Here is a 26,933-nt window from a genome sequence, read left to right on the forward strand (position 1 = left end):
TTACGCCAAAGTCTTTTATCTGACATTTGAATAATGACCTAAAGACTGCGGCTTCGGGAAATCGTTCGGAAAGTTCTTCCTTTGCCACACAAACGAAATCGTTCCAGATTTCGTCTTCTATTCATTCTGTACTATCTATCTACATGTATATTATAATATGTGTAGATACTTTTGACGGTCCTATTCGTTGTCGAATTTATTATGTGTTCTTGGAATATGTTTCGTCAAAGACACATATCGCTTTCCGGTAACTATCAGTTTCACACTGTGCTCGTTAATTTGATCTGGGATTGAATTACAAAAAAATATATACTATATAAAATATATATATATATATATATATAGTGGATTGTATTCAATATAAACAATGCTCGTGAAATCGTACAAGTTCTAAGAAATTTCATAATTAATTAATCGGAAAATGTATCTATAACGTTCAAAAGGACGGTAACAAAATTATTCATTTTAATTTTTAATAAAAAGGAAGCCCTTTGCGGATAAATTTACGATCGCGATTCTATTGAATTTCTTTTTTAATTTTGATAATTAATTTGTGAAATAATACATTTGGTATTTTACCTTTGTCAAAAATGGTTTTGTGATATTTTACGTTTGGAATTTCAGTAAGATGTAAGCGATGTTTTATATAAGAAAATATTTTAATTATCTTTGTTAATTTGTAAAAGTAATGTGTGCAATTATAGTTGCTATTCTTATTTACATAAATATAAAAAGTAGTAAAAATAAATATTTAATTATTTTAACTATGAAATTTTTAGTATTTTTAGTTTTTATTATATATTACAATATACTTTTAACAAACTTACTGAAAAAGTTACACTACTCGGCACCAATTTTGAAAGCGACTTTTTAAAAATTATAATATTAAGCACATAATTTTATTCATTCAAATAAATAATGAATACCTCCTTCCCGAAAGCATGAGACAAAATGGGATCTATTGTGAACGGCGTACTTAAAAATGAATATGCGCGTTTTTAAATTGTTTTATTTTGGTTTTATCAAGTCGGGTTCACCACTTTACTGTGGAAGATTTCACTTATCGTTGTTCAAGTGGTCGTTAATGTGACCACTTAATGTTATGCTAACACAGATGGTTCAAACCCCTCCCCACTGGTTCTTAAGAGTCTTGTAACGATACAAAATGGTATATTGTTTACAAAAACAATTTGAATAAACAAATAAACCTACCAATCCATATTAATAAATTCACGGGAATTTTACAAGAACGCCGATTAGATACGCAATGAAAAGCAAACTAAGGTTAAATGTAATAACAATACGATATATAGAAATTTAGTTAGTCTAGACAAGCATAAACTTGTCAAACATATTTTAAATAGTGGTTATGTAGTGTATACATATATTGTATTACCTTACGTCAGTGGTGGCCAACCCGTGGCGCATGCGCCAAACGTGGCGCATTGGATGATCACAAGTGGCGCATTGCATCCTTGCGCCACTTATGCTTTTGAAATAGGCGTCATAACCGACTCCATTATTAACTCAAGTCCCCTTAATTCAATTCGTTCAGCCTTCGGTAATGTCCAACTTTATGCGGATTTTTCGGCTTTTCATATTTTTTTTCGCGGTGCACCAGTTCAGAACCGCTGCTATAGGTGTTGTCATTGCGCGTTCCCACTCAAACGTTCGCAAGCACTGCGCACTAGCAACACACAACGGGCTTGTCAGTTAATTCTGAGTGAGCCACCGTGGCGTGGAGTTTGAAGCGGAGTTTTTGCGAGTGTTAGGTGTACTAGCGTGGTTTTTGTTTAGAGTGATTAAAAGACAGATTCAATAATAAATATGTATTACAATTGTCGAAGCAGAGCAATATATAGAATTCAAATCCCACATAGTTGATATTCTGTGTAATATGACGTACGTACATTGGATCTATTTGTTCTTTTTCAACTTTTTAGAGTTATATACTTTTCTATGTTTTTTATAAATTCCTGTTATCTGTTATAATGCAAAAGAAAATGAAGAAAAGAAGCCAAGATAGTGATAGTAAGCGCGATTTCAATGAAAAGTTGGAAAATGAATAGCTATTTATAGCAAATTCATCAGGAAAACCGTATTGCATTGTTTGTGAAAGTACTCTTTCACATAATAGAAGGCATGATCTTCAGAGACACTATCAAACACAGCATCAGACTAATATAGAATAAAAAATGAAGCTTGTTCTTGAGTCTGAGTTACGAAAAGAATATGTAACTAAGAAAAAGGAAGAAATCAGAAAAAAGACAAAATATATTTCTTAAAGTAGGTTGTGAAGACTTGGCGATGACAGAAGCATCATATAAAATTGCTTTAGAATTGGCAAAAAAAATAAGCCTTTTTTCTTAAGGAGAAGAAATTGTTAAATATTGTCTCCAAATATTTATCCAAAGTTTTAGAAAGAAAGGACGTAGATCAGCAACTGGGAGATGTTGTTCATTCTTGTACTTTCTTTTCGCTAGCTTTGGATGAATCAATGGACATATGTGATGTTGCCTAGTTAAACATTTTTATAAGAGGAATTATTGATAATTTTAATGTATTTCAAGAACTTGCTAGTCTGAAGTCATTGCATGGTAAGACAAGAGGAACAGACATATTCGAAAAAGTAAAATTATGCATAGAATATCTAAAATTCGATTATAGTAAGCTCGTCAGTGTTTGTACTGATGGAGTTTCTGTATTTACAACTTTGCTTGAAAACTTTTTATAACGTCCTGTATTAAAATATCACTGAATTATACACCAAGAGACATTGTGTGGGAAAACTTTAAATATAAAACATGTTATGTTACCGGTTGTGAAATGTGTGAATAAAATTAGAGCAAGAGGATTAAACAGACGAGAATTCAGAGAATACTGTGAATTGTTAGATTTGGAATATGGTGAACTTATCCTTCAATGTGAAGTGTGCTGGCTTTCTAGAGGTCCGATTCTGAGTAGATTTTGGAAATTGAAAAATGCCGTTTCTAATTTTTTGGTAAAGGAAAATGAACTACCTGATGAAAGAACTTTATTATACTGGCTATTTGATTTGGCATTTTTAGTTGACATTACTAGCCATCTTAATGATCTAAATATAAAACTACAAGATAAGAATACATTATTTTCTAGCTGAGTAAATAGCATTAGTTTATTTAAAATCAAATTAAAAGTGTTTATCTCCCAGTTACAAACTGAGGATTAAAATCAATTTTCACACTTAAAAGAGCAGAGTGAACGTGCTGCGGGTAATAGAAATTTGACCAAATATATTGACAAAATCAAGATTATGCAAGAGTCATTTGAAAGTAATTTCGTGATTTTGCTAAAGAAGAAAACTGTATGCTCTCATTTATAAAGCCATTTTCAGTAAGTGAACAAAATAAAATGCAGATGCTTTTGATTGATTTAAAATCAAATTCCTTCTTAAAAATAAAATTTGATAAGCTTTTCCCGGATCAAAATGCGTCTGACATTATTAATTTCTGGCATTCATTACTTAGTGAACATTTCTCAGAGCTAAGAAAATATGCAAAAAGTTATATATGTCGCTTTGGAAGCGCATACAGGTGTGAACAAGCCTTTTAATAAATGAAATTAGTAAAAAGCAAAACAGGGTCCCGAAACACTAATTAGAATTTGAACAGCGATCACCCTCCTGCCCATGTGATTGTTTCTTACTATTGTAGATTTGTGCTCTAATAAACGTGTGCTTTTAAAATGACGTAAATTAATAAATTGAATTCCGTGATTGAGTTATTCTTTTTCCTCTCATAAGCGAAGCAGTTCCTACTCCTATCTTTATTTTACAACCCCAAATGTGAACGTAAGAAAATAAAAAAAGTGCTTGAATTGTATGGCGCATCTGAACTTGTCTGTGAAAAAATTGGCGCATGGCTTACAAAAGGCTGGCCACCTCTGCCTTACGTAAATTATTTGACCGTGTAAATCGAGAGATATATGTATAAAAGCAATATAAATATATTGGACTGACCTTGACAAGTTTTTGATGCGAATTCGATTGAAAATATCATCTTGGATATTCTTGGAAAAAATATTTGTTCGCTAAAACGATTTTCTTAATATATGTGTCTGATGTGGGTATTTTTTCTAGAATATGTTGGAAATTTTTGGACAATTTAGCTGTAAAGCTATTGATAGTAATTATTAATAATTTATGAGTTAGTGATATTTATAATATACAATTTAAATGCTAGCTAATTATATATGTAAGAGTTGTCTATATTTATTATTATCACTCGATTTTAAAATTACAAAGCTTAAAATCAGTCTAATATATTTTAATGCATGATTATAATATGTATTATTTTTTAATAAAATAACTATTATTGTGTAGTGGTAAACATGTTTTAACTTGTTGTGGTACACATTTTTTATTATTAAAATAACCATATTATTTTTTTAGATCAGTGATATATATTTTGGCAACGTCAAAAGGGCGTTGCTTTATAAGCGCTGCGTCATAAGAACGTTTACCAAAGTCTATAAATTAAAATTTAGTTGTCTAGTAATTACACATTAAAACTAAATATCAGACAAATAAAAAAGTATTTAAAAAAATCATACAGATTCACCAATTACTACTTTAAGTTATAATATCGTAAAAATAATTTTAAACGAGTGCGTATCGTCCGTGTCATTCACCAATATCATGCATTGGTATGCACCTGGACAGTGGTGAAACTTTTTTGTAAAGGGTTACAATTAGGTATTTAAAAAATCATAGGTAACTCCCTTTTTGATAATTATACAATATGATTAAAATGAATTCGGCAAAATTAATGTTTTAATCCTTTGCAATCACATTTATTTTCAGATGATTTTATGTATCTTACACTTTGCGCTTAAAATTTATATTGCGCTTGTTTTCGTCATTCACGAAAAAATGTAGCTGTCTAAAATAAATAAAAAAAGTTTGGCGGGCCATATACCTGCCCTATAACTGTACGCATTCATTGCAAGTCGAGTCGATAATTATTTGTCAATTTAATGAAACATTATAGAACAAATTTAATGATAAATTCAAAATCATCGTTTCATTTTAGTACAAAAATATGTATATCGAATGTATGGGCATGGGGAGCTATAATTTCGTATGTACATAATAATTAATAAATAATAATGTTTGCATCGGCTTATCATTTTAATCGTCATTACGCTCTGGCACATTGAATACTAATTTTACCGCCTTTGTAAATTTCTCATAATTTACTTATATTTTGTATACCCAATTCCTAAAATATTCATTACTTGATTTTCTCTAAGTATATGTAATAAAAATAATTTTTTTTCACTATTTTCAACGGAAGAACGTCATTTGAAAATGTTGTAAATTTGGCACATATGAATTAAATTTAAATATTTTTCATATAAATAAACTTGAAATCATCGACCTTATACTTTTAGAAGGTCAACATTATTACAAAGGTGACCTTCATGTCACTCTCGCATTAAAATAAATCGAAAATAATTCGAATTAGAGATAAATATTTTAAAAATAGACAAATTGTCAACCTTTGATAAAATTTTTTTTTTTTGTTATCTGAGATGCACGACATTTTAATCCTTATGGTTGCATAACCTTGAACTCGTTTGAACTTGTTTATGCATCTCGAGAGCTTTTTAAAAAAATCAGTAGCTATGTGACGTCGGACGCGTAAACTGTTTCGTTACAATTTTGTCGAATAAGTGTTTTTATAATAATATCCCTTTCGATGTTTTTAATTATAAAGTGATAGTGCAATTTAGTGTATGTGTTAGAATTAAGCAGTGTATAAGTGAAATTAGTGTTTATAATAGTGTTAGTTGCACCGGCGCGCGCGGCGTAGTGTGGCGCTGGCGTCCTTACCGATGCGCCCGCACAATCCGTCACGCCGAAGGACAAGGTAATGTCTTTGGAATTTTCTGTGTCTTATAATCCAAATGTAATAAAAATATATTTTTTTTCACTATTTTCAACGGAAGAACATCATTTGAAACGTTCATAATTTTGGCACATATAAATTAGATTTAAATAATATTTTTCATATATATAAATAAACTTGAAATCATCGACGTTATACTTTTAGAAGGTCAACATTATTACAAGGGTGACTGACCTTCGTGTCATTCTCTCATTAAAATAAATCGAATTAGAGATAAATATTCTAAAAATATACAAACTAACACGCATTAAAATAATTCGAATTAAGAGATAGATATCTTAAAAATAGACAAATTGTCAACCTTTGATAAAAAATATTATTTTTGTAATCTGAGATGCACGACATTTTAATCCTTATGGTTTACATGAAGCATAACCTTGACCTCGTTTGAGCTTGTTTATGCATTTCGAAATATTTAAAAAAAATCAGTAGCTATGCGTCAACCGTCGCGTAAACTGTTTCGTTACATTTTTGTCGAATAAGTGTTTTTATAATAATATCCCTTTCGATGTTTTTAATTATAAAGTGATAGTGTAATTTAGTGTATGTGTTAGAATTAACCAGCGTATAATTAAAATTAGTGTTTAGTTGCAGCGGCGCGGCGTGGCGTCCTTACCGACGCCGCGCTGATGCGCCCCGCCCCCACTTCCCGTCACGTCAAGGTAATGTCTTGTTATTCATTTTCTGTTATGTGTCTTTCGAATATAGTTAACCCTTTGTGCTCGTAACAATGTGTCGACATCCGAGTGTATGACAAAACTTGAAATGCATTTATTGGCTTTGTGTTGGAGCTAATTTTGCCAATTTCAATTTATTAATGGTAAAAAAACTTGTGGTATACACATTTTAGTAATATTACATTTTTAACTTATGCAAATAACTCAATAATCTTCAATTTATGAGTGTAAGCTTATTGTAAAATTTTTCATCGGGTCATGCACATTCCGCGTGGTGTTAAGACCACGGTGCATACTTGACAGTTTTACGGTGACAATTATTGCCCTAAGACTGATTTTTTTCCTTCAAAGGGTATCTATATTTTTATGATATGGGATGAAATGGGATTATATGCTCTAATTGTGCATACTTCTTACTTAATATTGTGTGTCTGTTATGAAATAAAAACGATTTTAGCATGACGGAAAAAAGAGCGAGATGCAAGCAGAGCTCGCTATCTCGCTCGCACTATTCAAATCAGCGATTGACAACTATCGACATTTTTAGCGGCAACTCAAATAATAATATTAGTAAATTACTAAGTTATGTAAAACATAATTAGTAATCTGTGTTTTAATTATTTATAAATATAATACATATATTGATTTATTTTTAGAAATTATCCATATAATTACGAATGACGATATAATAATGGATGTTTAAGGAAGTAACGATGAATTTGATATTAACCGTGTTATTATTACTGTGACAGTAATAGTAGTAGGAATGATATCTAACCACTTAAAAGAATATGGATTATGCCAATATTTGATGTAAATATTGAATACGAATCTTATTATAACCCTAAATATTATGACAATTAATTGGTATGGTGCGCAAGTAAATATTGTTAACCTAATATAATACTTCTGCACCAAAAGATCCATTTACTGTCCAGATATCCAGACACCCGAAACGATAAAATAATATATCGATTTATAAAAACACTAATCAATTTACTAAGACAGATTAGCATACTAGTTTAAAATTATTATTTGTAAGTTAATAAAAATATTGTTTTTAAAACAAGTTTATATAAGGTCCTCTTTTAAAATTGTAAATTCTACAATTTTTTAAATATAATTTTAATTTTAATTTTTAATTTGATTTATTTTATACACTTTCTGGATTGATAGTGCAGCAATTTCAAACAATTTCTCATATGTATTTAATGCGATTCAACGACCTGAACGAACGTAAAGCATCAGCTTTAGACACGTTCATGCTAAGACTATTTCTACCAATTTTAAATCTTTACAAGTTTCAAGTTTTAGAGTAATCTTTTAATGTAATCATTTTTTATGATCAATTTAATTATTTTTTAAAAACTGTTTTAATAAATTCCTAAATATTTTGGTATGTTCAAATATGATTTTAATTTCAAATATCATTAGGGAATAACAGTGTTTTCATATTTTCAAGGTATCGGGTTTTGTAATAAGAAATTACATTTTTGTCTTCCACTGAAATTAATGTATAATTGTCAATTGAAGTTTGATAAGTCTTTTTAAGAGATTTGATCTTTTCATTGAGCAATGTTTCAAAATGTTGTAGTGCTTGTTCAGCTGTTATATAAGTGTAATTATTTGATTGCAAAACATTTTATTATTCCATTTTAGTGATTTTTTTTAGTTTTTCTTAAAAACCACAACATTTTATGCCTATTTTTATCATCCAAATTATAATGCCTAGAAATACTAGGGCGATATTCAAAGCTAGTTATTGATAAAAAGGATATTTTTCAAATATTGTAAAATCTTACAGTATTATTTATAGTAATCTTTTTTTTGAGCGTCGAGGCGTATCTAAGTCAAGTGTATCTAGTCCGGTTTTGTGCTGCGTTATATACACGGTCATACGCGTAAGCTGTACTCGCGAAGATTTTATTTTCGTCAGTTTAGTAGTTCGATCGCAGTTAATTAATTTTTGGTTAAAATTTATATGCAAATCCGCACTAAACAAAGACCGATACGGATTCAATCTGTATGTATATTAAATTCGCTCCAAACATTACTAGCTATTATTAGGAGTTTAAAAATGGGATTGAAAGTCTTTCAAAAATGAAATTCAAAATCAGCGTTTCATTTTAGTAAAAATATATGTATATCGTACGTATGGGGATGGGAAGCCATACTTTCATATGTACGTAATAATTAAAAAATAATAATGTTTGCAATGGCTAATCATTTTAATCGTAATTACGCTCTGGCACATAAAATACTAATTTTACCACCTATATCTCGTGAATTTTTATTCTTTGTGAATATCTCACAATTTACATATATTTTGTATACCTAATTCCTAAAATAATCAATACTTGATTTTCTCCAAGTATTTTTGCGCTCTTATGACGTGCTCTCTTTTCTCAAATGATCATATGACTGTCTGCGCATTTGATGCACGCTATTTTGTTACAGCGCAACTTTGGTAAACGCTCTTATGTCGTAGCGCTTATAATGCAGCGCTCTTTTGACTCACGCCCATTTTTCCGCGCTCATTTGTGACGTTGCCGTTGAATTATTGTATTTTCTGAGCGAATCAGACACATTAAAAAAAAGAGAGAATAGACTGTCAGCTGTTGCATTAATATCAATCGAAAAAAAAACTTTTAGAGAAATTAAAGAAAGACAATATATTATATGATGCGGTTATTGCTAACTTTTGTAAGAAGGAGCGTCGAATAAAATTAATTTAAAAAAAATAAATACATAGTATGTTTATAAAATAAAAAAAATAAATTTAAAAATATAGTTTATGCCCCCCCCCCCTAACCGCATGCCCTGTTTCAAAGTCACCGCACGCCACTGATGTATATCGTATGTATAGGGATAGGGAGCCATACTTTCGTATGTACGTAATAATGAATAAATAATAATATTTTCATTGTCTAATCATTTTAATCGTCATTACGCTCTGGCACATAAAATACTAATTTTACCGCCTATATCTCGTGAATTTTTATTCTTTGTAAATTTCTCACAGTTTACTTATATTTTGTATACCTAATTTCAAAGTATTTTTGCGCTCTTATGACGTACTCTCTTTTGTCAAGCGCTCATATGACTGTCGGCGCATTTGACGTACGCTATTTTGTTACAGCGCTACTTTGGTAAACGCTCTCAATCTCTATAAGTTCATTGTTTACTTAGAAAAAAAAACTAGTATTAATCATATCAGTTAAATCCACACAGAATATTTCAAAACAATTATGTTTTATTGCTCTATTAGCATTTCCACGGACGCATTTGAATAATTCATTTTATATATGTACGTTATCATATCTGACCACTAGAATCTGGGGTCCTTGGGGATCGCTTTGCTTGCAAGATGAATCCTTTTGCCCCTAATCCAGCGGCAATATATCAAACCACTTATCGAGGCTCTAGCTCCAAATCTGAAATGATTGAAAATAAATCCGGGTCAATAAAAAATTTACGGTCACTATCGCTCGACAAAAGCTCGTTTGTAAGCTTTTACAAATAAAATTGGACTTTATAGCCACCGAATCGCTTTATATCATCCGACAACAAAAGGCAAGAAAACTTTTTAGACTGCGCTTTAAAATATTTAAAGCCATTCCGCTGCGGTTCCAATTATTTTTTGGTACTGGGGCGTTATCGCAGTAGACAGCGGAATACAGTAGATATTTCAGACAGTTTTTATGTGTACTACAAAAGGTAATATTAGTAAAAAAATCAACGGGCTTCCGACGAATATAATACCTATGTATGCGAGAGACATGTAAATTCAGATATATTCATTTTTTCTTTTAGATATAAAGATTTAATTTACCAAGGCTTTTATATCTAATTACTTATGTAACTCTTACAATTATATTTAATATATACTTTATAATTACTATTATAAAGTATACATATATACTTATAAGAGAAAGTATGAAACGTATTCATTTTTTTATATTGGACGCTCTTGGATATGACTTGTCTTCTCGACGTTACGTCTATGCCATGAAGTATTTCGCAAAGTTGTTTAGGAATGGCGTTGACAATACGTCGATGCTCTCTGTGATCAAGCTTCATGTAGTTTAATATTTACGTGAATTACGATTGCGTTCGTTTTCGCGTCAAATTTCACTGATTCTTTCCTAACTTGTACCATCCAGCTCATTAACACGCTCGATAAAAACAAATATTTGTATTTCATATATTTTTATTATAGTACTATGTATGAAAGTTTTTACTGATATTGTATTGGTGAGTGCCCACACAAACTTAATAAAATGACAATTTAAAAATTGCGGTTAATTGGTACATTTTTCGATCGCACGCAAATATGCCAGCTGTACGTGACAAAAGTCGCCGTCCGGACGTCATTCACGGCCGCCGTCCAGACGGCATATGAAATTTGTGGCAGGTGTGTGTGTAGGTCTCGACCGACTTCAGTTGTAACTTCGGTTCGGACAACTTCCAGAAAGTGTAGTGCAGGCATATTGCATCTCTCACTCACTCTCGTCACTTAACATGCGAGCGAACGAATGGAAATGTATCTCACCGTACGCCCCCGATATACATAGTTGTCATGATTCTTTGGGGTTACCTGTGAGGTAATACGGATATCATTTTAAATTATTAAATTTAAAAATATCCATAATGTAGAAAAATATATAATTTCAACAAGTATGTAGTGGGAGAGGAGAGGTAGGGGCCTTAGTAAAATTCTTAAAATGTTTTTTTAATATTATTTACCCTTCATCGCTTGTAAAGCTAAATCTTGCAGTAGAGTGAAAATATCAGTAGAGTTTTATATCAGAACGCTTAGTTCTTCTCCAGCTTTATTTAAATTGTATCTAAGAGTATTATTGTTCTGTTAAAACGTTCAGGATTCTTAAAAAATATTATATATTAATATCAAACAATAAAAAAAAGTCTTGATACATATAAGCTGTTCTTATAAAATACATATTAACTTCACAAACATAAGTTATCAAGAATGACCGTAAATAAACAGTGTTTGTTAAAGAGCGACAGCACCCTTAAGCGTTTCAAATAACAATATTATCCAATAATACGGATTATGGAAGTTGTATTTAATCGGAATACATGCGAAAACCCTTTACATTTGTTTATATAATTACGGGTCAAAAGATTTATATTATATTGTCAAACAAATTGTCAAGTCGCTCTCCCCCTGTGATGTATCGCCTTTCTACAAAATCACAAACGCCGAAACATTTACGTGGAAAACGGTCCGGGTTAAGTGAAAATGGAAAACGCCCATGGGACATTATCCCTTCTATATATTTTTGTTATATATGCTACACAAATGTGTCGGTCGAAACCATTTATTCAAGAATTCCCACGGGTTGGTTTCATCGATATGACCAAAAATCCCATATGTTAAATGTATCATGCCAAACGCTCTCGTAATAATTATGTGGGATATTCTACACATGTTGGCATGATGCAATGTAATTACAAATTTAATTGCTTTCGAAACCATATTATGGAAAATCCAATTTGTACACGAAATGACAAACAATTATTATATTTTAATAATTTACAGCTATTGTATGGATTAATTAATAACGATCGATGAATTCATTTTAGAAAGCAAATTATATTTTAGTTTGTGTTGTATTGTATTTCATTTTTTAATGCAATTTTCCTAAAATATATAAACTAGAAAGGATTCAATTTGTGTAGTAACTTTTGTGCTCAGATTCGCTCGCAGTTGCTAGTTTAAATGTACGCTTTTACACTCAACCATAAAAATTGAATTAATAATTTACGATCTTGTGGTATTGCAATTAAGTTAATACTGATAAAATAATAAAAAGCAAGGTAAAAGAGCAGCGAATATACGATCAAGTCTTTCGTATTTTAAGCATACTAGCTGGAATAAAATCAGGTTTTTCGCTCTCCAAAACCATACAGAAGGTTTAAAATAGTAAAACTATCGATCGATAGAGTATATATTTTAAAGCAGTTGTCATCTAAATCTAAACTTGTCAATGCTACGTCAAAGATCGTTTGAAAATAGCTCGTAAATGCATCTTTTCGTCATATTTATAGTTTTGTCAGGGTCATCGGGTCAGGGGGTTAATTTTGTTAAAGCAAAGATTGTTATTATTTCATTTAATATGTTGTGCAACAATTGGGAAGAGTTGTCCGTGAATGTGTCTGTAAGCTTCAGGCGTCTCCGAAATGGGTCTCCGTCATTAATAAAATTATAAAACCAGAAACTAACATTAAATTTCAACAATTATCTTTGCTTAAAAATATTAAAAAAAATATCTTATTGCAGCTAAAAAAATGTCTGTAGTAAGATTATAAAAAAAAACTTTTTTTTTATATAATTAATTAACACGTTTTTGCTAATTTTAGTAGCTAAAAAAGTACAGGGTTATTAATGCTAGATATAGAAAAAGTATTTGATAAATTTTGGCATGGCGGTTTAACCTATAAATTATCTAAATATAATATAAAGCCCCTGATTTTCTTATACATATAATATGCTCATACGAACCTAAATGGTCGAAGCTATGTTGAACACTCCAGCTGGAGATCCGCAGAGTAAGTTGCTCGGGCCGTTCTTTTTCATTCTAAATATAGATTAATATCATCTTCTTTAAAAAAATACTGATCTATCAATGTATACTGATGACACAGCCAATATAAATAAAGAAAGAGCGAGTGGCAAACATCTGGACTCCAAGCTTTAATTCAATAAATATATCGCGGAACTCAGATACATAATAAAATAATTCAATATATAAACAATTAATTAGACCGGCATTAATATACGTTTACCACTTTTTTGGGTATCGGAATCAGACTTTTTAACCTAATTTCCGATTCCGAAAAGGATTCTGTGGATTTATTGGTACATTTGAATTGGCAGCCTACAGTTTGGTTGAGCGCCTCATGGATTTTAAAAAGGGACAAGAAAGAAATATTGAAACAAAAGGGAGCCAATATCTACTAGAAGACATTTCTTTAACCCTTTGAACGCGGAAATCGACTAGTCGCCCAATTTTTTTTATCTCTTTACGCAAAAATCATTAAAAAAAATGCTTCTTAAGAAAAAACTTTTTTTTTTGAATGATCATAAAATATTATTTTAAATAAATGTAAATTAAAAAACCAGAACATTTAAACACAGTATCAAGGTAAAATTTGCATTTTTCAAAAAAAAAAAAAAAAACAATTAAATATTATTTTTGATTAATGCGTCCAAAAGGTTAAACGTGAAATGTAATAATATAAAAAACTATGAAAATCCCATTTGCTGGTGGGATTCCAACAAAAATGTCCCATCCTAACATATTTAGCGAGGAACATTCACCTACTTCTTCAGTTAATTTTTTAAGTTATTTTTTCAGCTTTAAGTCCCTAGTTAAGTAAATAGATAAAAATAATTAACTTACGTTCTAATTATTATTAGTCAATTTTTTTTTAGCTTCCTCTTATAAACTAGAAAATGGTTATACATCAGTAAATATTACCCAATTTTAATGTATGTATTTCTCTTTATTCTTAATCTTATAATTAACGTTAATATTTATAAAAAAATCAGATTAAATCTATGCTTCATTGTTTGCGTCAAATTGACAAAGCTCTAAAATATAAATTTATATGATTAATATAGAGTAGAAATATGAGTTACACAGCATTGTGTTAAATATATAGCATCAAAAAAACTATCACTACGATATTGTATATACATGATAGGTACTTGATAAGATTTCAGCGAAATCTACTAACAAAAACACGAATACAATAGCTCGCTTTTAATTCGTCATCGAGAGCTAATAAGTATCCAATATCAGAGCTAAAATAAATTCAGGAGATAAAAATATAAATAATTTGACTAACACATATGCTAGAAAATTGGTTATTTAATAATAAAATAAGTAAAAAGGCAATAAATACCTAATATATTTGTATTATTATATTTATCTTTTTCTGAGGTAAATCGAAATACCTTGACGTTCACCAAATTCTCTCTTTTCTTGAAATATATTTTTTTAACAACAGCAATTACTTCACGTAGAACAATGTAATTCCTGTTATTAAAGAAACGCCCCTCATTATTACCCTCTGAGAAGATTAACATTCTCAGTAATATTTTATTTTGCATTCTTTGCGAGACCTCGAGTAGTTTTTCATGTTGCTCGCGTATTACTGTCATATTAAGCGTACGGTTTCTTTCATATTTTTCGGAGTCGTTACGCCATTTTATTTCTCTCTCGTCGTAAACGTGTAGATATTGGGCCTTTCGGCATAAGCAGTTCTTGTTTACCCTTATTATTTTCGCAACGCACGTTATTTGCGCTAATTTAATTCTGTACCGTGCCCCTTTTATCGTCTTCTACTCAAATGACTACCGTGTGTTATCACGCGCCACCGATTGATATTCTCTGACACGTGTATGTAACGCTTGTATGCTTCGTTATTCCTTTTGCGAGTATTGTAATACATATTTAAAATCATCTTAGCATTTATTCCGATTCTCAAATGTACACTCTTATGATTTGTGTATTATTCTTTGAATAACTAAAATATAATAAGTGTCACTTTTTTTAAAGCTGTATTAATTTAAAAGATCTAATAGTTAGAAATGATTGTATGAAAATGTCAATTAATTAAAGCGAAGTGGTCTTTAGGAATAAGCTTGCCATTTTTACGTGAAAACAGACAATTTTGTTTGGTTACGCTCTGATAACACCAAATGTAAAATGTCGTAATGTTGTAAACTGTGTTTCCAAATCTACTTTTGGTGGTCGTTTATATAAAAATTATATAATTTTATAAATATTTATTTAACTAATATTCTTAACAAAATATTATTTATAAATATTATAAATGTTGTTGTATTATTTATAATTGTAGCTATAAGCTAACTTAAACTATATTTGAATTTAGCAATAGATATTTTAAAATAAAGCTAGATGGCTTGTTCAAGAGGAGCGTTCTCAAGCACTGACGTCCTGGCCTTAACTGGCAAGAATAGGGGATGCGATTGCGACACTCTTGCGAACTTTAAAACCCACAGCCGAAAGTTACCAAGCATTTTCGGGCGTTATACCAACTTTAAAAAGTTATTTATTAAGGACGGAATAGCGTAGTCCGTAACTCTGAGGTTGCGGGTTCGAGCCCCTTTTTATTTTTTTTATAAAAAATGCGCTGTTATAAAAATCAAGCACCAGCTACAGTGACATATATTACTTACACATAATAATTATTAATATAGATCTAGCCAATTTCCAGATTTTCAGTCTGGTGGTTAATACTTGCTTGTAGGTAGATGAATGTCAACGTTGCAAAATCCCTCAGCTGTTTAAAAAATGTCCGTTTTGTTTTGAAAAAATGTAAAGGTATTTTTACTTTTGGTAACATGCTCTTTTAATTATTTACTTGCTATTATAAAAATGTCAAATTTTATTAAGTATTTTTTGCAAGTGCACTTATTTGTTGAAAAATTCAAATTTTTAATATTTTTCTTGCTATCAATAGTTATTTTCTAAAATCTCTACAAATCGTTCGTTTTATCTGATTGGGAATCTTTGTAGTTGTATTGATACGTGAATAGAAAAATATGTAAAATATAGTTTTTTTTAAGAAATATGTACATATTTAGATATTAAAAAAATTCTTTCAGTATATCATGTTTGAAAAATTTTTTTTTTAAATTCTTATTAAAAATAATTAATTTAATCTAAAATTTTATATTGCTCTATTAAATGTAGTTCTTACTAGAAATAATATACTTATCACAGACTTTTGCAATCCGCAAAACATTTGTGATATCCACTATTTGTTTTAGTTTTTAGCATACTCAATAAATTTGTCCGCATTACCTCCATAGTTGCAAAATCTGATTTATTATTATCTTTACTTCTAAAAATCGCAGAAAGAAATGGTGTGGTTTTTTTCAAAAAATTGTTTTATTTTGTGGAATTGTTTGCCTACACTTCTGATTGATGCAAAAGACATAACACTAAAAAGCGCTACTTATTATTTCTTTTTATTACCTGATAGTACGAATTCGTAGTAGAGTTTTAATCAAAGAAAACAGTAATAAAAACGTTGACTTGATTTTTTTTACTATTAGATTTTTAGAGCGGTTATATTTATACAATCGGATTTTTGTTTGGAACTTTTTGGATCATCAAGCACCAGATTTAGCAATTTTGGATCATCGATCTGATTTAACAATTTATTTACGAAGCTGTTTTTGTTGGAAATTCTTCAGTTATAAAACATATTTTGCTGCTACTTGTTTCATGCCTACAATGTCAATTAAAATTGCTTTGCATACTTTTCATCAGTGGTTTACGTAATTAATCTCTCTTGTCATATTCGACATCTTTGCGACCCTTTTGGAAACGTTTGCATTATACATAAACCCTTCCTTTGAATATATTGTAGATAGCATCATCGTCAAAAGCCATTTCAAATATTTGTGCCACTTCGCTGCACTTTTTTCCATTTTTAACGCAAATATTTAATGCAAATTATATATTTTGCTATTTGCAATTTTTAGATATAGGACGAAAACTAAATTGACATGTTCATTATTAACCGTGATAAAAAATATGAGCTTAACTTTTAAAAATTACTGATTCTGTTGCTTTTTCGTCTGACTTAAAACTATTTTCTGAGAAAGTTAATATACATATAAAATTCATTTCTCGTGTAATAATTTGCGCGCGGTCACCAATTTTTCATCTGAAATTCACAAGAAAAAAGTTGTAGTCATAGCAATATATCATTATATGCGCAACTTTACGAGAAGGGAAAAAGTAGTGGGTTATTATAAATCTAGTTACTTATGTATATATACTAGCAATGATGTAAATTTAAAAGAGTCTCCATTTCATTGTATGAAAAAAATAATTAGTCACGTTCAACGCTCTTTTAATAAGTCAAATATTATAGAATACATAATAAAAGTTATTTTTTTCAGGAGCGACAAAATAAATAAATTAGCACAAAGGCGCGCCAAAATTTAAATAAAAGTTCTTTTTTAATTTTCCAGCTTTGCCGCATACATTTGGTATTTGAGGAGTGTTTCGCCGAAATGAGATTTCGTCTTTGCATAATAGCACTACAGAGTATTATAATACAAAGTCCGCGGGGTCAAAATTTCACCAAATTGAGGTCACGTTTTTGCAGTTCGTCGCCGCTAATTGTCCTTTTTGCGGTAATTTCGTATTCGGCAAACAAACATCTCGTTTCGGACCGGGTGGTCGTTAAAGCTACGAAACCTTGTACTGCACTGCACTGTACACCACTTTTAATGGTGGTTTATGAAAATTAATTCGGCGAAGCAAAAGCAATTTTAGCAAGGGACATAGAAATGAGCGGTTGCCAATAAATTCGAGTCTTAGTGAACCACATCGTTATAAATAAATGTCTATTTGTCCTGACTTGCGGTCAGACATTTATTTTTTATATCGAAAGAAAATTTGTATTATAAACTATTATTAAAAATGCAAAAATTTTAGAATCACGTACAGTTTGTGAAATTACTTTAAATACGTGATGTTCATGATCCATTGTTTAGGATCTGTAGAATTTTACACTGGATTTCGGATATCGTAGCTAGACTACGGTTGACGTGAAGAGGGAAGCGGCTGATTTCTCATTTCTCCCTTTAACTCTCGTGTGTCCCATGTTGGGAGTAACTGATGAAAGTTCTAGATGAAGTGAATTGAGTTGAGGTTAAAAAGGTTTCTTTGCTTTTGGTTATCTCTATGCGCTTAGCAATGAGGCGATTTGGGGCAAAATTATATTATATCTATATTTTTGTCGTATTTTTTATATAATATTCGCTAATGACAATTAGAGATGTGGCAACACTACACTGGTCATATAGAATTTCCTTTTTTTAAATACAATATAATTTTAAATCTCCGGTCATATAAGTGCAACAAGTCGTAAAACTAAATGCAGCTTTGCTTATTGCTCTTTTAACGCGTATTTGCGACAAGTGCTTTTTCATGTTCAATGCGTATTTGCAATTAGTGTTTTCAAATTGACCAATTAATTCGCTAGAGTAAATAATTTATTTATTGTTTAATTTTGTTTTAAACTAAAATAATTCATTGAGTATGTATATTTGTATATATGTACATTTTATATATATATGTAGCATAAGTATGTATGTTAAATATTTATCGTTGTGTGTTAAGTTCATAGTGTGGATTAATAATGATTGAAAAAAATAATAGTGCAAGTTTTAATATTATATTATTAAAAATCCAATTTATGTTGCTTTGCATGCAGAAGTTTTTCACATCCTATTTTTCGTTAACTTGCGGTTCTTATATTCTATCTCAACTCTATTAAAATAATGTCACTTTTAAAGTTTTTCGTTAAATGCAAAATAATATAAAAATAATACAGTATTTTTTAAATAAAAAAAGATACCTTACTTTCAATTGTAGTTTTAGAATTTGCCTAAAAGCTGACGTATTTATATACAACGTAACAAAAATGAAATGAAATTGTGTGTTTAAAGAAGAAAATAAATATTTATGAGAGATAATCTTTCAAAGGGTTTCACTTTAATCTTGTGTCTCAAAATATGTTTGTTAGTAACTATAAATTCATGTGAAATATAAATATTAAAAAAATACAATATACATATATGGTTATCATCGATTGTTAAAACGTTGGCAATCGAGATGCGAGTAAGAAAAAAAAAATACGCATGCTCTTACATCTCAAAAAGCTGTTTTGTTTGCAATTTATTTGCATATTTTTTTATTGGATTTGTTATTTTTCATTAATGCTTTATTTTTTACAATAAAATTGTACGTTTTAATACAGTGAATCAAAATTTACATAGAAATCAAGAATTCCTTCAATAGTTTTGGTATCGAGACGATTTCTTTCATCAGTGAAAAGATCCTATCTAAATTTCCTCTATGTCCAGGAATTGAGAAAATATATGCACATATTTTAAATATGGTAAAACACAATTACCATCTTGGTGGTTTCAACCAGTTTTTTTTCAATAATTTCTGTCACCGTGGTCATTTGATTGAAAATAAATGTCGCTTTGATAGAAACGTTCATCTTTAAGATACATTTCAACCTCTTTTATCTCTTTTCATTCGAAAAGAGGTCCACTTATTAAGCTCATTCATAAAAAGATAAAAATAATTAAGTTAAGATTGTATTGAAATTGGATTGAATTGAATTGAATTGAATTTTATTCACCTACTTGATCTTCTTAATCTTTAAAACTCACGGAGGTACAACTTTTTCATACAATTGAAAAAAAAATATTGGTGCTAAATTACTCAAACTGTTTAAACAATATTTTAAGCATTAAAATGTCCACACTGTAAAGTATAAAAACTCGCTTTGATCGTCCATATTTTCCACGAATCACATCATACTTTGTTTGGATACCTAAAGCTTCCCATTTCCGTCTAACGTTATTTATATCACCGAACAACACAATGGAAAGAACTGGCTCGAAGGGCCGGACAGTGTTATTTATTGTGTTTCGAAGGTGTTTGTTTGTGTTTGCCCAGGGAAATTAGCATGATCGATGCTCCACTAGGCCGCGATTGAATCGGGGGGCGGGAGCCGAGTTCGGGGTGGCGCCAAGCTGACATTCCGCAGTGAATATTCAGAGAAAACGTCATTGCTGATGTATAGACGGAAAGCAACACGATGCGGAATTCCTGAAACCAATCCAGCCCATTTGTTAAATAATAATGCGCTTGCTCAAACAACAACCAGTGCTAATTAGATTTCACGTCGTGATCTGTGTTATAAACGAAGCTATCCAATGGATGATGAGGGTCACCATATTGTGCAGAACAATCTTATATAATAGGGCTCCTGGCTGCAGACCTAAGGCGTCACGCGCCGCCACTTCACAAGTGTCATCTTAATTAAATCGTTTATACATTGTAATTAATAATGCAGATTGTTTTAAATCATTGGTTTTTACCATTATTACAAAAATAATTTTATCATATTTCACATGCAATTCTGGGTTTAATGGTGTGAATTTTGCAGTCAGTTAGATGCCGGAAAAGCTGATGTCGAACGATTTGATTGGTTATAAATGATCAAGTTATTAATGGGTGGTTTATGTCCGTTAAGTTAATGCCAGTGATTGGTGATGTGACCGAGTATCACATATTTTATAATGGAAAGCAGATTTTAAAATCTTATGCTAGGCAACCGTACCATAATTACAAAGGATAACTTAAACAATGCTCATGCGATGCGAATTAGTGTTTTATCTATACGTGTTTCGAAGCTCATAAAAATGTTTTAATAATTTTTTGTCATAATTGGTGACTTTTGAAGATTTGTGTGGCTATTATGCAATTCTGGGTGCTCTACCAATTTCTAATTTACATTGTTTAAGCAAACTATTTTCGTTTTGATTACTTCTATATGCAATTGTTCAAACTTTTATCATTTTTTTTTTCATTAGACATTCTATTAAGGCGCACATTGAGCTGCATGGTGCAGTAGGGCAGGGCAGGGCAAAACTGCGCGAAAAAAAACTTTTGTGGCACAATTTCTATGTATATTAGAGAGAATTCCGATGATTACTTTTCGTCCAATTACTATTATGAAATCTATAACATAAACCTATAACTTTCACTGTTTCACAGTTATGTTTTTGAGCAAATTAGTTAATCCTTCCGGCGAAATAAATAATCATATTACTGAGTTCTGTTCACAATATTACGATTTTATATTGTACGTAATGTATTTTGAGTAAATAAATTATTAATTTATTTTATTACGCTATTTTAAGAGACTTAAATTGAGTAAAAGTATTACTCAATTTAAGTAACGACCCAAAAGATTAAGAAGCAGCTCTTTGAATATTAAAAAAGAGTCGAATTATTTATATGGGTTATATTAAATATAACAAATGAATTGACAGTTATTTGATTTATGTATAATAATAAAAATATGTATTAGCCGTTTTTAAACGTATCAAACTTTTTACGATGCACAAACTCTTGTTTATAATTTCATTTACATGTAGCTTAGATATAAAATGATTAGGGCATACATTTTTAACATGTGACATAAAATATTCCTCCAGGTTACAATATTAAAAATAATTATATGCAACACCTTCAGAAATAATGTGGTAAAAAATTATGCTCATTAAACAATGATAATGATTAATATATTGATAAGGACAGTTTTTGAGTCCTTTAATTATTATAAAAAATATATGAGAATATAATAAGAAAGATGATATTGTTATGTATTTATAATACTTACCCATTTAATTTCGATAATAATATTATTGAATAACCATTGAATTAAGCATGTAAACGAGATTAATATCTCATTAAAATATCTTACACAAGAGACAAATTAAAACATTAAATATTTTTTGTATTGTAATTTATTTAACGAAATACATTATTTTAATTCGTATAATAGCACAACTATTCGTGCACCGCCTGTTGCATTTTTTTCGGTGGGGCTAAGCTTTTTTTTATCTCATTTGAGTTTTTTAAAATGTGAATTTACCAAGGGCAAGATCTGACGGATGTTCAAAACGTATACATTACTGAAGAAAAATAAATAAATTATTTTTATACCGGTAAGAAAAAATAATGAATACAAAATGGAGCTTAACATTATTAGTAAATATAGTAGAACAGTTTTGGATATGGAATTTGTGCAATGAGACAACTCATGCATTGCGAAACATGTTTGCTTGGGTATTGCTTGTTTTGGACTATACGTTATTACATGCATTATTTATAAACATACATATTGGTGGATAAAATGTTAAACTAAAATGTAAAATTTGTCATACTATTAAAAAGTATATTACACGCTGTAGTCGATATCGCATTCTTTATTGCTGTAAGAACTAACTCGGGTTATCCTACTACTTAAAAAGTTTGCGAGAAATAATTATGTATTCAGTAATTGTTGCGAGGAGCTGGTCCCATTTATCTAAGATACTTTTTTAGTTGTATGTATACTCTCGATTATCCTAGATTATTATTTGTCCAAACTATCAATTTTTTTTGGTTTTAAAATATATGTTATATATTTACAATACCGTTAAATATTTTTTTAACATCTGTGATTCTCGTTTGCTTTTGAAAATTTTTTGAATAACAGTACGAAACACAGTGAAAGTAGAACCCAATATTAAATAAATAAGGAATAATCATATGTTTTAAACGGGATAAAAAAAAAGTTACAATAAAAACTTTACTATAATTGAGTTTAGTTTGCATTTAAAATATCTAATGCTACTATTAAAAATAATTCAATGAATCATAATAATAATTTAATGCACTTTAGATATAAAAAAAAAGTATTTTTAAGTATACTATAAACGCTTTACTTTTTGAGTATAATATTAAGCAAAAGTAATTAAAAACATAATTAAAGAAACAGTGAAAGAAATAATGAATTATTTTCAATTATAATTATCAACAGATACCTTTAAAAAATAAATAAATTAGAGTCTTAAGACGTGTTCCATTATATAGATATACGATTATCTACCAAATATTTTTTTACTTGACACATTTGCTACCGTTATTAAATAGCAAACAGTGTAAAAATGACGAAATTTCAGCGGTCGTTAAACGTTTATTGGTGCAGAAATATAAATTTCATTGTTTCAAAAGACATTGTTTCGAAAGCTAAATTGTTGTATACAATATAACAAAAAACTAAGAATAGCACATTGAAGAAATAAAAGCTTCAAATTGTTATCTTGATCTTTCATAATCACCATTCGTCACTATGTCATTGTCGATGAGTATCACCATAACAATGTCGATATTTTAAGTAAAGAAATTGCTTTCCAACTTGTTAAAAATGTAATATAATAGCAAAATGGGGAACATATGAAAAATCTTGTGTTATGATTTACGACAAGCGTAAAAAAAGTTATAAACAAAATATTTTATTTCCTCGTAATAAAATGCAATACGAGAGTTTCCTTTTACTGTTCTATAGGATATATTTACAAATTTATATTTATTGACTTCATAATGTTTATAATACAAAATAAAGACTGAATAAATTTCCTCGTAGAAGACAATTATTTCGTAGATATATATAGTTTTCTATATATAAAGATAAATACGTGTATTTCACTGAAATGCAAAGTTTCAATATGAATTAACGAATAATCTTGAAAGAGCGACAAATTCTAAGAAATTTATTGCTAAATATATATGACAAATTAAATTAAGCGTAAATGTAACGTATGCTTATTTTATAGAAATTGTATAAATCGAGTAAATAAATTGTATTTATTGTGACATCATTGCCTTATATGTTATATTTATAATGTTTTTGCAAAGTTGAACAGATCTGATGTTTTGATTGGAATAGAAAAAAATAGTTAAACGTGAACTGAACTTAGCGAGCTGTGTCAGTTTGTTTTGAGCCGTTGACTGTGAATAACGCGATTTTTATCTTGCTCGCTAAGCCGAGAAAATAGTTTTTTAATCAAGATAAAAAAGTAAATCAGTCGTATTTTGTATATACAATAACACGAGTTTTGACATATCAGAACTGTTTTCCAATAATTGTTGTAGTCTTTTTATAAGTGTTATATTAACGCAGAAGTGTCATATATGAAAGTGGTACTAGAAACATTTTTATGACTTTACTTTTATCTCATTTCGAAACTTTTGGCACAATTTGTGGAGCAATCTTAAGCTAAGTAAGAACAAGCGTTATTCGTGCGATTTAAGATGATGTAAAAACTTAATATTTTCGTGCATTGTTTTTTTTATGGTTCTTATTTTTTTATAGGTCATCAAACATTATAAATGACAAAATACATAGGTATTAAACTCACGTTTTGGGCAAAACTTTTATGTTTTCCCATACTAGTAGGAGCTAGCCAAGTCATAAGTAACGCCACAAGCAGTTATATGTTTCTTGATGAAGAACAATTGTTGAGAGGGAAGTTTTTGGGTCACAAGCAACCTAGATTCATAACCTTTGACACTACCGATACAGACATAGGAGTTATATTTGATTCATATATTAAATTTTTAGTTATTTAATTTATAATTAATTATACTGTTGATATTAATTTCAGATTGAAATGATGCTATCGATTCCTTTTCTAACCATGCCAGTCAAAAAGTCAGTAAATGGATCTACAGAATCAATGAATGTAATCATTGGATAATTATGTATCATGTATTATATACTGTACTTTTATAATTTACATTAATTTTTTACAGAAATTTGAAGGAGTTAATTTAAATTTGGGATCAATAGGATTAGCAGGAGTCACTATTTTAGCCACTGTATTCGTAGTACCTTATGTGGTTCAATTTATGTCTTTTAGAGACAAATTCAGCGAAGAAAATATTGACAGAGGTAAAAAAGATAATGCGTAAGCACTGCTACAAAGTTAATCGTTATTTTTTAATCAACCATTGTATTCAATTTTGAATTTAAAATTAATTTATTTTGGAAAGCATTTACCATAATATATATTATATGTATGTATATATGGCTAAACCATAATTAATTTCTGTTAGTAATGCTCCTGGGCTTTGCTTCAATAACAACCCTTAAGTAAGCTTATAGTTCATTCTTCTCACGCGGCTAAGATTTATACACCTCTTGCTTATCCACATAGATAAAATGTTTATTTGCTTAATCAATTTTTATTTTAATAAACTTCTAGCATACTTTATAAAATTCTATTAAACATAAACTCAAATTCTCGTAAAAACATTTACTAATTAATCCGACATAATTGCTAAAGCTACTTTAGCGATGGTTATCTATTGTATATATTTTTACAATTTTTTAAGTCCATACTACATTATGTTATTTATTAAAATATGTTCTCATATAGCTATTTAATAAAAAATATAATATATCGGATATTGACATTTATATTTTTAGCAATATTAGCTCATCATCCTTTAACTCATAATTTATTTTTCATTTAATGAAATATTTATCTAGCATCCGAAGGCAATCACCAATGGTTTGATCGCTTGGAACGTGAATTACAAATTCGCGGAATTCCACCGAAGGAATGTACTAGAAAGGCTTTATGTTGGCTGGTTAAAAAATCAAACGATGCATTGGAAAAAGGGAGTGCTAATTCTATTAATAACGTTATTTATGGATTAATGAGGTACATATATCAAATGTTTTTTTTATAATAACATTACATTTTAATAATATTTGTATTTTATATAATAGCAACACGTGGTTATTAAATATGTTACAAAATACGGATGTTCAAGAAGCGATTGATTATGGAAAAACTAATCAAGATTGTACGAGAATTTATTCAGAGTGTAAAATAAGTGACACGAATTTGCAGATTGCTATTAAAAAAATATCTAAAATAATCTTTAGTAGTTCCATGTTTTAATAAATTAAATTTGTTTGAATTGTATAAAAAATATTACACGTGATTGGTACAACCAAGAGATATTATAAATTTAGAAAACAGCTTTAATCGTTTTTTTGGTTAACCTTTATTCGTTTATGTATAAAACAATTCATTCAATCCATATATTATATGTATATATATATATAACAGAAACGAACGTTTGTTTACTTCCAAAACCAACGTAATTGAAGCTCGGAGACAATACCGAATTCATGAGAGTGTCGAGAGTGTTTGCCTATCTTCATGTTACATCAGACAATTCTCAAGAGTCCACAAGACATTTACGACGGACGATAACCATCTTCATTCGATCATATAGAAGACTTCGAACAGTACATAATAACCAAAGACACGTACATTCCTATTATATTATAAATGTACTTTGCAACTTGTTAGGCGTGAATCGAATGTGTTTAGATCAAATATTCTCAAGTGAAGTTTCTTATCAGTTATATACTATTATTGTTCAAGTTCGAGTCATTCAATATATCAAGGCAAAATATCGCATGTATCCGGTAATATATCTTATACACGTATGTCTATATTTTTCTTCCATAATCATTACTTACCAAATGTAAGCTTCTGTAAGCAGCTTACGCTTTGAAGAAAAACCGATCGAAGCCAAACTAATTTATCGCCGGAGCTTAAGGCTCGATCCGCGTGCGTGCGTACGCAAAAACACGCCAAAGTTCGTTAATTATTAAGCAGGGAGTACAATATGTCCATTATCGAGATGAATCGTTGGATATTCGCGCACATAATCAGCATCCGTGGATTATTTCTAGCGGGTTTACAGGATACGTTATGTCTCTTGTGGTTTAAATTAGCATAATATGGGGGAAAACGTGGTTCAAATGGACATTCCCTTCGAAGGATTAATGCATAAAT

General features: G+C 29.7%; 3 protein-coding genes across 3 annotated transcripts in view; all 3 read left to right on the forward strand.

The window, feature by feature from the left end:
• Positions 1-26,933, forward strand: part of LOC148231080 (uncharacterized) — a 185,317-nt gene that overhangs the window by 13,093 nt on the left and 145,291 nt on the right. The window lies entirely within an intron of this gene.
• The window catches only part of LOC148231082 (junctional adhesion molecule 2A-like), a 314,013-nt gene continuing 293,491 nt past the window's right edge, over positions 6,412-26,933 (forward strand). Inside the window, exon 1 of the mRNA XM_088195866.1 lies at positions 6,412-6,610. The gene's annotated coding sequence lies outside the window, so the exon portion shown is untranslated. The remainder of the gene's footprint in view (positions 6,611-26,933) is intronic.
• LOC148231083 (uncharacterized) lies at positions 24,038-26,106 on the forward strand. The gene is made up of 5 exons (XM_088195867.1): positions 24,038-24,645; positions 24,720-24,797; positions 24,868-25,006; positions 25,607-25,781; positions 25,850-26,106. The coding sequence occupies exons 1-5, from the start codon at positions 24,445-24,447 to the stop codon at positions 26,022-26,024; spliced, it is 768 nt and encodes a 255-aa protein (XP_088051993.1). The 5' UTR covers positions 24,038-24,444; the 3' UTR covers positions 26,025-26,106.

This window comes from Plectrocnemia conspersa, unplaced genomic scaffold, assembly GCF_051122295.1.
Source record: "Plectrocnemia conspersa isolate PC_06_02 unplaced genomic scaffold, ASM5112229v1 ptg000010l, whole genome shotgun sequence".
NCBI classification, from domain to species: domain Eukaryota; kingdom Metazoa; phylum Arthropoda; class Insecta; order Trichoptera; family Polycentropodidae; genus Plectrocnemia; species Plectrocnemia conspersa.

Bases quoted from the DNA above. Each gene is read 5' to 3' on its own strand.
- LOC148231083 (XM_088195867.1), top strand. From the start codon at position 24,445: ATGACAAAATACATAGGTATTAAACTCACGTTTTGGGCAAAACTTTTA. The intron at 24,798-24,867 runs GTAATCATTGGA...AATTTTTTACAG, and splicing joins GATCTACAGAATCAATGAAT to AAATTTGAAGGAGTTAATTT. The intron at 25,782-25,849 runs GTACATATATCA...TTTATATAATAG, and splicing joins GTTATTTATGGATTAATGAG to CAACACGTGGTTATTAAATA.